At 50.5% G+C, this 13,229-nt stretch overlaps 3 protein-coding genes across 3 annotated transcripts; 2 read left to right on the forward strand and 1 right to left on the reverse strand.

The window, feature by feature from the left end:
• Nucleotides 1-646: 646 nt before the first annotated feature.
• Nucleotides 647-2,031, forward strand: N7515_000945 (60S ribosomal protein uL4; the record flags this gene model as incomplete). Its single annotated transcript, XM_056661689.1, has 4 exons — nt 647-756; nt 826-920; nt 1,046-1,196; nt 1,269-2,031. 4 exons carry the CDS (start codon nt 647-649, stop codon nt 2,029-2,031), a joined length of 1,119 nt encoding a protein of 372 aa, XP_056526855.1.
• Nucleotides 2,032-8,339: 6,308 nt separating this feature from the next.
• N7515_000946 (Zn(II)2Cys6 transcription factor) lies at nt 8,340-11,410 on the forward strand (the record flags this gene model as incomplete). The annotated part of the gene is made up of 4 exons (XM_056661690.1): nt 8,340-8,439; nt 8,505-9,306; nt 9,381-10,296; nt 10,364-11,410. 4 exons carry the CDS (start codon nt 8,340-8,342, stop codon nt 11,408-11,410), a joined length of 2,865 nt encoding a protein of 954 aa, XP_056526856.1.
• Nucleotides 11,411-11,744: 334 nt separating this feature from the next.
• Nucleotides 11,745-13,049, reverse strand: N7515_000947 (uncharacterized protein; the record flags this gene model as incomplete). Its single annotated transcript, XM_056661691.1, has 1 exon — nt 11,745-13,049. The coding sequence occupies one exon, from the start codon at nt 13,047-13,049 to the stop codon at nt 11,745-11,747; it is 1,305 nt and encodes a 434-aa protein (XP_056526857.1).
• Nucleotides 13,050-13,229: the final 180 nt, after the last annotated feature.

Genomic DNA, 13,229 nt, shown 5'->3' on the forward strand with positions numbered 1-13,229 from the left:
ACTTGGTAGCATTGAGGGTGGTTCGGACGGAGCTGGCGAGGATAACGCCCCGGTATGCACTCAGGAGACAGATGCACACTCATGCGAGGAATTAATGGACAAACCGCCCAAAGGAACAAATCAAATCAGTCCATGAAAATCGTAGGAAGAGCTTAGAGGCGTAAAGAAAGTTAAGGACCCCGACACGGGACCAGGCTCTTTCGATGAAGCCATTTTGCTCCGGTGTGCCTGGGACTGTCTCTTGAGAGATGAACGCAATCAGGACTTACTACGCTACCAAACGCACCATCTTCCAAGAAACTGACCCAGGCACACCAGAGCAGAACGGATTCATCGAAAGAGCAGGCGGTGTCATTATTCTTGTTGCCAGGAGGCTCATCAATAATGATGCCGATTCACGCGAACTTCAAGTCTGTCGCACCTGCCGGAATTATTGCAGTGTACTTAAGTCCCGCTAAGTGGGTCTCACGTGATATTAAATGTTAGATAATACAGAACTTGACTAATCCTAATCTGGTAAGAAGGGCTTAGGGTTCGCCGCCCCACTGCGTTTTCTCACTAAGCGAAAAAGTCCACACCGAGCTTGAAGCCCCCCGACTCAAAGAGATTGGATCTTCAACCTCACCACCGACACCGACCAGCAACAATGGCCTCCCGCCCGACTGTCTCGATCGCCACGGCTGAGGGCAAGCCCTCTGGGGCTACCCACCCCCTGCCCTCTGTGTTCTCTGCTCCTATCCGCCCGGATATTGTCCAGTATGGCCCGCCGAAAATTGAAGGATTCACAAAATCGATGGAGGGGAAGTGCTGACGGTCGCTCTACAGGCAGGTTCACACCGGTATGGCCAAGAACAAGCGCCAGCCCTACGCTGTGAGCGAGAAGGCTGGTGAACAGACCTCTGCTGAGTCCTGGGGTACCGGTACGTGATTTGGCACATTTTTCGCGATTGGAGAGAATCGGATCTGGACTTGCGAAATTTCGCGATCGTTGGGTCTTCTTTCTCTATGAGAACATGGACTGACTGGATTGCTTCCAATTGATTAGGTCGTGCTGTTGCCCGTATCCCCCGTGTCTCCGGTGGTGGTACTCACCGTGCCGGTCAGGCTGCCTTCGGTAACCAGTGCCGTTCCGGTCGTATGTTCGCCCCTACCAAGGTCTGGCGCAAGTGGCACCAGAAGGTCAACGTTGGCCAGCGGTATGTGGAATCCAATTTACGAGGGATTGAGCGCCCAAGGAAGACAAAACGGAGTAACTAATATGTCTCTAGTCGTTTCGCTACCGCCTCCGCTCTGGCTGCTTCTTCTTCCCCCGCTCTGCTCTTCGCTCGCGGTCACCGTGTTGCCAACGTCCCCGAGGTTCCCCTCGTCGTTGACTCCAAGGTCTTCGAGGGTGCTGCTCTGACCAAGACCAAGGCCGCCATCGCCCTCCTCCAGGCCGTTGGTGCCGGTCCCGATCTCGTCAAGGTCCAGAAGTCCCGCAAGATGCGCGCCGGTAAGGGTAAGCTCCGTAACCGCCGTTTCCGCCAGCGCCGCGGACCTCTGGTTGTCTACAACCCCGAGACCGACGGCAAGGACCTCGTCAAGGCCTTCCGCAACATCCCCGGTGTGGAGACCTCCCCCGTCTTCTCCCTCAACCTCCTCCAGCTCGCCCCCGGTGGTCACCTCGGCCGCTTCATCGTCTGGACCTCCTCCGCTTTCCAGGCCCTCGACCAGGTCTACGGCACCACCACCGAGGCCTCCGCCCTCAAGCGCGATTACCTTCTGCCCTCCAACGTTGTCTCCAACGCCGACATCACCCGCCTCATCAACTCTTCCGAAATCCAGTCCGTTCTGCAGGCTCCTAAGGGTGAGGCCCGCACCAAGCGCGTCAACGTCCAGAAGAAGAACCCTCTCCGCAACAAGCAGGTCATGCTCCGCCTCAACCCCTACGCCGCTGCCTACTCCAAGCAGAAGCTTGGACAGCAGTCCGTCGAGGGTGGCAAGCCTACTGCCGCTGCTGAGTCTTTCTACTCCACTCTCTACGAGAACTAAGTGGTGTCAGAACGTTCTTTCTCGCACTCTGCTAACTCTTTGTTAACGGTTATTTGGTTGGCAAGATGGTAGTCAGCAAAAATGAATTCAATGCCTTTTTTGCAATACCCATGGGTCTATTTGGAGTAGTAATGTGATCGGTTCTATGTTTTTCAATGGCCCCGAAAGTGTCTGTCGCGTAGATGGTCAGTTGTAGCGTTGCTGGTGTTTTTCGTTGTCACTCTTGGCTCTGGCCAGTATATGTGATTTCGCACGTCGTTGATTGAGGTCGATCAAGCAACGTTATGCGGCATGCCATGCGTATGACCACAAGGTTTGACAACTTCCAACCGAAGCAACCACCTGTAATTCATATAGGTACAGTTGTAGACTGTAGTGTCGCTGGTGTTTTCGTCCTCTTTGTTGGTCTATGGTCAGTCTACGGATAATGTTCTCTATTGTTGATTTAGGTCGATCAAGCAACGTCATGCCATCCCGTATGACCACATGTTTTACAACTTCGCGCCAAAGCAACCACGCGTACTTCGTATAGGTGGTCCTAGAGTCTTTTATTTGCCCAGATGTGGTACCAGCTCTCGGTCCGTGTACTCCGTACTTTGCGTCTTTGTCCGGAGACACTCCCGCGCGATCTGGTCTAGCCGTAGACCACAACCACACTACGTCGCTACTATACCTCAACGATATAGGTTGCTATGTCCTTTGCTATTAGGTTCCAAGGTCAAATCAAGTAGTATGGGAAACTGAGCGGGTCTCGACTGGAAAACCTAGGTAGGTACCTGATATATATCCGGGAGCCATCAACAAAAGAATGGAAGACCTCCATTCACCGGGCAGCCGACGGGAGCAAAACAAGAGGTTTCTCCAGAGCTGGTATCTCGACGGGAGAGGTAGGTTAGCTAGCTTTAGGCTTATATCTGAGTAGACTAGGTGCCTCCTAGGTACAATTCTATCAGTGAGCCCTAACTGCCGCGCGTGAATGATTCAGTTCTTGGAAGTATTCATGTAGAATACTGTCTTTGATCGAATACCGTATTTTGATAGAATACTAGGAAAATGAAAATATTATGGTTCACACGGATTCATTGCAATGGCACAGTACTTAGTATAATATTCTTCATGAGTGCCGTGTTAAAAACGATATTTTGGTTTTGCATATGGCCGGCATGGGCTAGCAAAGCTGCAAACCTATCAACATACCTAGTCCTGCTAGGCACATTAAAACCCCGAAGTTTCCCCAATAGGCATTCCCATCAAATACAGGCCAACATTGGAAATAATCACAAGGAACAGGACTTGACTTAATCACATGTTACTGGAACCCACACCTGCACTCAATATGATTAAACCAAAGACCTATGTGCTCATTGTGCACACAATTGCTAATGAGGGTAGCACATGGACATGTAATCTCCAAGTGAAACATACAGCATCGCTTGCTCGGAAGTCCCTGGACTAGTGGGAGTAGATATATTAGTTACTGCTAGACTGCTGCACGAGCACGGCGCGGCTGCAGCGATCATAAGATTTTTATTCTTTGTTTGGTGGATCCGGCAGTTCTGGAAATGCATGACAGTATGCCAGTGGCAGTGGCAAAGGCAATTGGACACGGGAAACCTTGGAAATTGAACTAAAGCTGAAACGCCGCGGAGGTTTTCGAACAAGGTAGGTATAGCGTAGTCTGTAGACAAAGAAGCATTTTTGTTGGCAGATGCTCTCACGTGCTGACTTCCTAGTTTGGATATTTAGTGCTTTTTGTGGTTATTGCAACCTCGCTTGCAGTCTGTTCCTTTGTCCCTGACCCCAGGATTGTACTATATTTTCCAGGTATAGTGAGATGGCCAAGACAGAGATTCGGAGAAGCTGAATGGAGTAGAAATCGGAGTTTGCGCATAGCGACGGCTCGGCAAATTCGACAAAGTATGCGATGGCTCTTGTGTTTAGAGTTTTATGCCGTACATCTACGATCTAAGCCTCAGTGTTAGGAAGAACAAGCAACTCGGACCTTCCGAAGAGCCGATGAACCTCTAAGCGAGGTAGATGGAGGTCGGTTACGGAGTACAGAGATCATGGATGTGCGAGCTGGACTGCCAAGCGCACCGTCAGGGTCCGCGGCTGATAGTCGGAGGCACCGACAAGTCCGGTGGGGTTCAGATTGTCCAACTACTGTATGCATGGAAAACGAGGGGGATCGATGTAGCTACCTTGTTTGAAAGGTGCCAAATGCCAATGCATCCACGCAATAACCCTTGTGCAGCTTGTCTCTTCGGTTGAGCTTACCGAGACTGCTTTTTGCACGTTTTGCGTCCGCTCCTAGAGGAACGGAGTCCACCTGCATTCTGCACAATGTTCGGATCGGAGATTTCCCTCCTCCGATCGCACGGCTATCTCCAGGCTTCGGCTAACATGTTCCAAGGTTCCTGATCGATGTTGCATCACAAATTAACTCTTACCTAGTGGATCTTCCCTTTAGCGATATGCTCCCGTCGTAGACAAATACCGAGACTGGAGTCACTGGACCCTAGTACCAGGTACCCCCTAATTCTTTTTATGTAAAATCCACCAATATATTCAGAATTATCCCTCGTACAATGGACCGGAACCCTCCCGGCCCGACGTCATTGTCCTAGAAATGAACCTCCACAACAAACCCACATCCCACTCCATCCTAACTGAGAGCAGTAAAAGCACCTACTAACAACTCCCCTCCCCACCCCAACCAGTCGGGTCAATAGCGCAAACCCAGCATGCATTGCTGCAAAAGTGAAAGCGAAAACCCCATCTTCTACCCGACGTAAGTATCTCCGTAGGAGCACGTATAAAGTATACTGGATGGGTCCTCTCTCTATGTAGGCTCAGCATTCACAGCTCACCCACTCTTGCCATAGGCGTGTCTCACACGACTTTCAGGGGTATGGAACCAAGTTGCACTCAAGCTATTTTAATCCGACACTACTGTGGATGCAAATATATGCTGCAGTAGTAGAGTTGCAATACATACAGTAGTCTTATGGGCTAGAAAGGTCTAAGAATGCAAAGAACACGGTGGCCTAAGAACGCAGTTATGCACACCCAGTACGGAGACCTCCGCCATTGACCGCCCTGACTATGCTCCGTACCGCCTACCTATTACTACGACATAGTGTACACCCGCGTGCGCTACGCGTAGTAGTGCCAGCAGAAAATAGTAGGCCACGGGCCACGGGCCAAACTACTGCGTACTGGGGTGCAAATACTCACGGAACACGACCTGTGCGGCCGAACTGCCCGCCCTGCAGGTCGAAAGTATATCATATTGAAGAAAGTCAATTACTCGAAGATCCATGGATGTGGATTTTGCGATGTCGATCTTGGACAGGTCTGCGGATTATTCCTCCTGTTCGGCAATCGGAGGAATAGACATCCCCTTGAACGAGTCGAATTGAGGTCCGAGTGGATTCCTCCTAAGATTTAACTTCTCCAAACTGCCGAATTGGCGTTTCACGGTGAAGTACCGAAGTCCGTTTAATGGAAAAGAATATGTTCAGAAGTAAAATGGAATGAAGCTTCGCGGGTCACATCTCAAACCTTTCCCGGACCAGCAGGTGCACCCTTCTCAAGGGGCTGAGGCCGAATGGGACGACGATCCCGAATGATGGCTTGCAGATCTGATCGCCAACATTTGAATTTGAGACACAATACTACGTGGTCAATTCTCGTCTCGACCGCATCGCCGTTGGCTTAGGCAGTCGAGTGGGGAGCGGGTAGTCTCGGTTATTGGACGCCTGGATGTTGGTACGGAGTAGACAGCCAGGGTTCCTTGCCTGTGAAAGTTGTGGAATACCAGGGCAAAGTCCCAAGAATAACAACAATCTGGACGTCGTAAAAATAATAACGGTAGAGTCCAGACGGTCTCGGTATTTACTCTCTCTGGAATAGCGGTCCGGAATGAGGTAAAATTAGGTAAATATGGAGACTGAAAGTCTGAAAGGTCCTCCGACCGCTTCAGCCTCTGCAAGACGTTGCTCACCCCACTTACGGAGCATAAGGTTAATCTTCGCAAGAATGTCTCTCCAGAACTAAGATAAGCCCTGCCGGTCCCGAGGCTGCGACCTCTGGCCCGCCATCCGTCTAGGGATCGAATTGTCTGCGCCACCGGCCGACGCAGCTGCAGGACCCGTCGTGTTCTATTCGTGACATTTTTTTGCTGCATAACAAGCTCATGGGGCTTTTAGCAGTATTTGTTCGCTCTGCGTACTTGGCAAACCTGTCGATAACCCATCTATAACTACAGGTCACTAGATGGTGTAGTTAGGTATACCTTCTTACGCGTAGTTTGTCCCTGTTTATGGGGTAGCGATGGACAGTGATCGTATTCGTGTCTGCCTGTCCTGTCGATATTGCACATGTTCGAGAACGCCGAGAGCAACTCCCGTGTATTTCTCTATTGGTGCGCATCTGTCACGTAAATCTCGGGCATGAGATGGATCATGCTGCATAAAGCACATCGAGTATTGCAGAGTGGGTACGTCAAGGTTGCGCCCAAACATCCCAAAAAACGGCCAAGTGGAGGGCCAATGTATACATCCCTGATCCTTGTCTGTAAGAAGGTAGACTGGTAGGAATTGCACTGTCTAAATGGAGATGCTGACCACATACTAAGACCATTTCCAACTCTTATATGAAAAACCATAGCCCTAATGCAATGCTATCCTTTGTCTTCTGTTATGAACCTGAGGAATGCCAAGTCTGAGAACGCCGAATGGCGAATGCCGATATCATATCGTCCCCACTTCCTAATTGGGTTCTTCATTTTTTGTCTTATTTTCTTAAATTTTATTCGATTTTATTGAATTTCTTTTACAAAAGTACCTTCAATCGGGCACCCAGTCCGAAAGTGGCTTGGAGCCGCCTTCCCCAAACTGTCTCATGTCGGATTTTCCATTTCTTTAGACCTTTGGCATGTGGTGAACGAAACTATACGAAGTACTCCGTCGAATCCACTGGATTCCAGATCAAACCCTCAAAATAATAAACCATAAACCATAAAACTTCAAAAGATATAGTAACGGTAATTTGATGTACTCTTAAATTACCTACTGTTTGTTTGCTTTTGCCCTTGAAGCATCGACCACTCCGCTCCTTCTCATCTTCTTTCATACTTCCAAGATCTTTCCGATTCGTCTAGTTCGGTTCCTGAGCTCGGTCCCGTTTAGACCCTCTTCTTTTCTTCCTTTTTCTTCTCTTGGCTAGCTTTCTCTCGTCTCATTGAAGAACTTTGAACTACCCTGCAGGGGAGGGGACCTGAGGCTCGAAACCGCTAGGGGATCTCGACGTCCATTCTTAGTTTCCGAAAACTACCGCGAAGCTTTCTAGGATATCTTAGACCAGAGACAGGTAGCGCTTCGAGAAGATTTCGTCCGAATCAAGCTTGTGCGGACATCATCGGCTTCTACCACCTTCGTTCCAGTGATCATTATCAGCCTTAGCGGGGTCACTTCGAGGTCTCTTGGCTTTCTCATGCAATTCACTCGAAATTCAGGCATCGAAGGCGTAATATCCCCCATAAATCCTTGTTGACACCCGGCCCACACGTTGCCGCCACTACTGTCTAACTTCGCGATAATCTGGAACCGATACTATCTTGCTGCAATTGATCTCCCCACTTGGCTACTGGAGCTCCTCACCCCCAGTGCCGATCTATTGGCCTTAAAGAGCCAGGTTTGTCTTTGTTGCCAATCTTCGGCCCGGTTCTCCGTGACTGCTTAGGCTGGCGGACATCTGCAACTTCCCTGACCCTCGTCTTCAATCTCTCAATCCCAGAAACCTTGTTACAGGCTATTGGGATACTGCAGATACCACGGCAGGGGAAAGCTATGCACCTAAGGCCGTGACTGCTCAGGACTACTACGGTATGGTGGGCTTCTAGGGCAGACTATTTTCCATTCCCTGTCATTTCACCGGGGCATGCAAATTGACGTGACTTTACTGTCTTGAGCGTCAACACTCCCTTCTGAAAGTCACTAGCGGTTTTTGTACAACTTCCGTTCCCACGCGATACTTGGCGCCGTTCGACTCTGAGCTTAAACTGCGCAGACGATTCGTGCCATTCTGGCCCCGCGTGATCTGATTCTGTGCACTCCTCTTGTTGCATCCCAACATTGGTCCTCACAAGTCACAAACTAAACAATCCAATTGGTATGAGCCAAACGTTTACTTTCTGGCCCAGAATGTCAGGAACATCTCTCATTGCTAAGTTGTCTGTCTTCTCTCCATAGACTATCTTTCTGGGACCTCAATCCCACGCACATTCGAGAAATAGGCAAAGGGCCATGTCAGCAAATACAGGTCCAGGATCAGGATCAGCATCTGGCTCTGCGTCTGACTCCCCCTTCGGCTCCACACCGCGCTACTATGCGGGATACTTCGGTCGTATGTTACCCATCACTTTGGTCCGTCCATGGAGCTGTACCCCGAACCTTCAGCTAATTGACAAGAACCCGGGGATGCCCCATACCAGCTTCCACCCCCGCGGTTACCGGCCGCTTCACAATTTGGATCCGATCCTTTCCCGCGGCAACAGGACAATCCCCAAGGCAGAGACAATGGATCACATCTTCAGAAGCCGGAGCAACTTCCCTCCGTGAGCCAAATCCTAATTCCAAACCCGGGCCCCATATCACCACAATACCATCAACCATTTGCAAGCGCCACACCCAGCGATGGGCGCCGGGAAGCTGCATACCCATCCCGCCATCACGACCCGGCGTTTCAGCATTCGCCAAACCCGATACATGATAGAGGCCGCTCTGAATCTCTTCCGCAACCGCATGTCATAGGCCTACCCCCATTATCACAAGTGGGATTACATGGCCACGGGAGTATAAGGAACCACACACCCACAAGAAGTGATCCCCCGGTTACTTCTTTCTCACACGGCCAGCTACCTTTTCATCCTACATCCTCACATGACCAAGGGCGCGGCGGGGAACTATCCTCACCGGAGAGTTCAACCCGGTCACACAACCAGCCAATTCGGCCTCACGTGGTAGATGAGCGAGTTATCGACGGAGAACTATGCTTTGTATACGCTGACGGGTCGTTTTGTCCGAAATTCATTGACGGTACACCTGTGAACGCCAACTGGGGAGTCACAAAGGCCGGCCGGCCGAGAAAACGACTTGGGCTTGCATGTTTGACATGTCGCGAGAAGAAGATCAAGTGTAGTCCCAATCCCACCGCCGAGGGGATATGTGATCAATGTCGGAAATCTGGACGGGAATGCAGGTTCGAAAGTGCGTAAGTGTGATCGTGACCTTGGAAGAAGATGGAACCAAAATTACCTTATTGAGCCATTGCTAATAAGCATAAAGCCCGCGGGGGAACCGTGCTTCGATGAAAGGGTCAGCAGGACCCTCTAGCAGAACCGACCCATATACCCCGACTAGCCACAGTGCTTCGGAGGCTTCTTCCTCGTTTTACAGCATCGCTCGAGCCTCCGGCAGTGCGACCTCCCTACCAGGAACTCGAGGCCAGTCACCAATGTCAGAGCCCTCGATGCTCACGCCATCAGGCCAAGATGCCACACATGAAACCATGGCTGAAGCAGACAGACGTATACGATCCAGATCCTACAGAATTCCGCCGCCCTTCGGCGCAGATGACACCTTCGGCCGACCGTCGCAACATATCGACAGTATTCGTTCGCCCGAATACAGTGAGATTCTGGGGGAATTGCAGAACAGCCACTCGGACGATCCACTCATGGCCTCCTGGTATCTGGACCCGTACGAAAGCGACCCTGAGACGGCGATGCATTACCTTGAGTGTTACTTCTTGCACGTGAATGATGGCCTGTACCACATGTTCCCGCATCGTCGGTTCACCTTGTGGCTGAAGACGTACCCCACCAAATCGGCAGAGGACAAGATGCTACTGTACTCGATGATGGCCCTTGGGTCTGTTTTCTCGGACAGGCCGGATAAACTGGCAGCTATGAGGCATTACTCGCGCATAGCACGCTTCGCTATCAACAAAAGCCAGTATACTCTCTCTTTGCAACTTGCGCAAAGCCATATCATCTTGGGTCTTTGGTATTATGCTACAGGGTCGCAGGTCGGGTGTTGGGATTCGATAGGCGCAGCGGGAAGAGCAGTTCTTGGGCTCCGTTACAATGTGGAGTCCGGGGGTGTCGTTGTCGATCAGAGTCAGATGTGCGAATACGGGTTACATCCACAGGCCTTAATCGAGTGCCGGCGAAGAACTTTTTGGATTACCTTTGTGCTTGATGTAGGCTGATACTCACCCTGCGACTCAAGTCCAAACATTACTAAAATGGCAACTGACAAATGTACAGCGCTTCTCAAGCCTCTATTCCGCTTCATCGACCTTCATGTCGTCAGACACGGCTCTACTCAGGCTTCCATGCCGTGAAGAAATCTACGAATCTCAACAATATACGACGGTCCCCTATTTTCAAGCCTTCCTCAATCACACCCCATCCTCCACAGACCACGACCGGTCCAGTCTAAGCTCGATGGCCTTTCTAATCGAGATTCTGGCAATCTATGGAGATATCTCCCTGCACATAACCCGTCTACCACACATCCCGTCAGAAGCATACAACCGCCTCACCGAAGAATTCCAAACAACCATCGTTCAAAAAACTACCCAATGGAGCACCCAACTCCCTGATTACCTATCGTTCTCATCGGAAACCCTAGAACAAAGCATCCGCCAAAGAAAAGCAGACACTTTCATCTCCACCCATCTCATCTACCACGCCAGCTTGATGAAACTATACAGGCACGCCCGCTACCAAACCCTCCGCCAAGACCTCCTATCCCAATTCATCCACCGAGCCCGCTACCACGCCGTCGAAATCCTGCGCATATCCCTAACCTTCACCCAATACATCAAGGACCTCGTTCCACCCCGACACACCGCAGAACAACCATCCCAACCGACCCCCCTAAATCCCTTCCTCGGCTACATCATCCTATCAGCCGTCGACGTCCTCTGCTCAGCCGGTCTGGCCTCGCAATTACAAGAGTACATCGCCTACATCCGCGGAGCGCTAGATACCGTCGCCGAATTGGGTCGGTATTGGGACAGCTCGTTGCAGCTCGTTGCAGCCCTTCATAGACGGCTGGGACTGATGATCACTTGTCTTAATGAGCGTGGTCTCTTTGCGGAGAAACAGGGGTTCGCGCTTGACGGACCGCCGCTAGAGACGAAGGTCCATGCTGGTGCGGTGAATTCGCATTCGCGTTCGCATTCGTATGCGGGGCTTGAGGAGGATCTTTTCACCGGGTCGATGCCTAGGGTGGTGCTTTTGAATGCGCTACGCGTTGATGAGACGCTTCTTTCGGAGAGTGGAATTGTTTGGATTAGGGATCCTTAGATTTTGGTCTAAGTTTGCTTACTTGGTTGATTTGGATGTTCTGCTATGTATAGAAAGGGTTATGTCCGGTCTGTTGGTTATTTACCTTCATTCGAGCATTCGGATGCTTCCGAAAGTGTATATTATGATCCTCGCTTCTTTCCCCAGCGCTCTGCTATATTGCCAGTCTAGGTATATCAATAAATCCAGATTGAGAGCCTATATACGGAGTGGGATAACATGGTAGTTGAACATCAGAAACTCCAAGAGCCGACAAAAGCGCTAGAAATGAATAGATGCAACGCTGAAAACGTAATGTAGACAAAAATAACATCAACATGAGACATGCACTCAACTATTTCTCCAAAAAGACAAGTCGTGAAGTCTGAGCTGGAAACTGCCCTGCATAGATGAACCGTCCCTCGACAGGATCCATCAGAACCGCGTAATGCGTATCTCTATTGACGATCGGGTCTGCGCAAAGCCATCCAAGCACGGTTCCAAGCGTAGCAGACACCTCAGTCTCAGATTCCGGCGGGTATTCGCCCTCCGTATTCCGCTTCCACCTAAGATGTAATGGTTGGGTGGATGAGAGAGCAGCCTCCGTCGCTCTGCGTATCCTCTTTTGCCGCTGGAAAGCTTTATGATCCTGCACCCTGGACTCCCATTTGAGTTGCATGGATTCCTGCCGCTTCCTGCTCTGCTCAAAAACCTCAGCCATGCTTTGCGCACAATTTTTAGATCGCAGGCCTGTGTATCCCTTGTCTCTAGCTATGGCTTCAGCCGTAGCTGTGTTCACATCTTCATCGTGATTAGTCTTGATAAGAAATGAAGTCGAGGTCCGCCAAACTGCTGACTCGTAGTCTTTTTCCATAAACATTGTTCTAGATCCATCGCAGAAGATCAAATACGCGGCCGTGGTACGCATCCCCGGGACTTCGACAATGACATCCCATATGGTCGATGTATTCGAGAGCGAGTTGTCGGGCACAACTGATCCGGGTATGATAATTTGTCGTAACAGCGAGGTGACCGACTGACGGAAGCCGAGAAAGACCAGCAAATGATTCCAATAGAAGCCCCGATCTCGACGCGAGTCATGTACAGCTCTGAAATTGAGCGAGACACTCAAACCCTTCCGGACGCCAGTCAGGACGCCCACAAACCCGACGTACGTGATGCAGGATGCGAGCACGTTGTCGGGCTCATCATCGCGAATATACTCCAGTTGCACGATTAGATCGCGTAAAGCGTCCATGCCCCAGTCCAAGGTTCGGAAATGAACCATTCTTGTCCAGAGCCCGTCGTGCATTCGGACACCGCCGCTTGTGCATCCCATCAGCAGATCGAGGACGACATTGAAGCTTATCAGGAAGTAGAGGTCGATTCCGGTGACGTGACTGATACCGCGGATTTCAGCCGTTTCTTCTTTCGTGTACAACTTGCGTAGGCACATTCGTGCCATCCAGTGGATTGGTTTCGTTGGAAGTTTGGGTGCTAGGTTGTGGATCACTTCGTCGAAGATGTCCGTCACGACGTGCAGTTTGTCTTTGTAGAGTCGTGCGAGGGTTTTGTAGCGCTCTTCTGGTGGGAGGGAGAGGTTTATTCGGAAGACTGGGGGCTGTGTGGCCTTCAATTCTCTCAGGCGAGCGGCAGTCATTGTTGACGATGATAGAGGTGCGTACCAACGAGATCTACTTATACTCTCCAATCACACGAGGTTCATCGCATGAATTGTTGCCTGGAGCCCTGCATAGATCGCCGGAGCTTTGTATAGATCATCACATAAAATTCACCTTTGACACAATAAACCATCCCTCCCAAAGCCATGACTCCATCT

Source organism: Penicillium bovifimosum (genome assembly GCF_028826915.1).
Source record: "Penicillium bovifimosum strain IBT 22155 chromosome Unknown utg000001l_segment0_segment0, whole genome shotgun sequence".
Taxonomy (NCBI): domain Eukaryota; kingdom Fungi; phylum Ascomycota; class Eurotiomycetes; order Eurotiales; family Aspergillaceae; genus Penicillium; species Penicillium bovifimosum.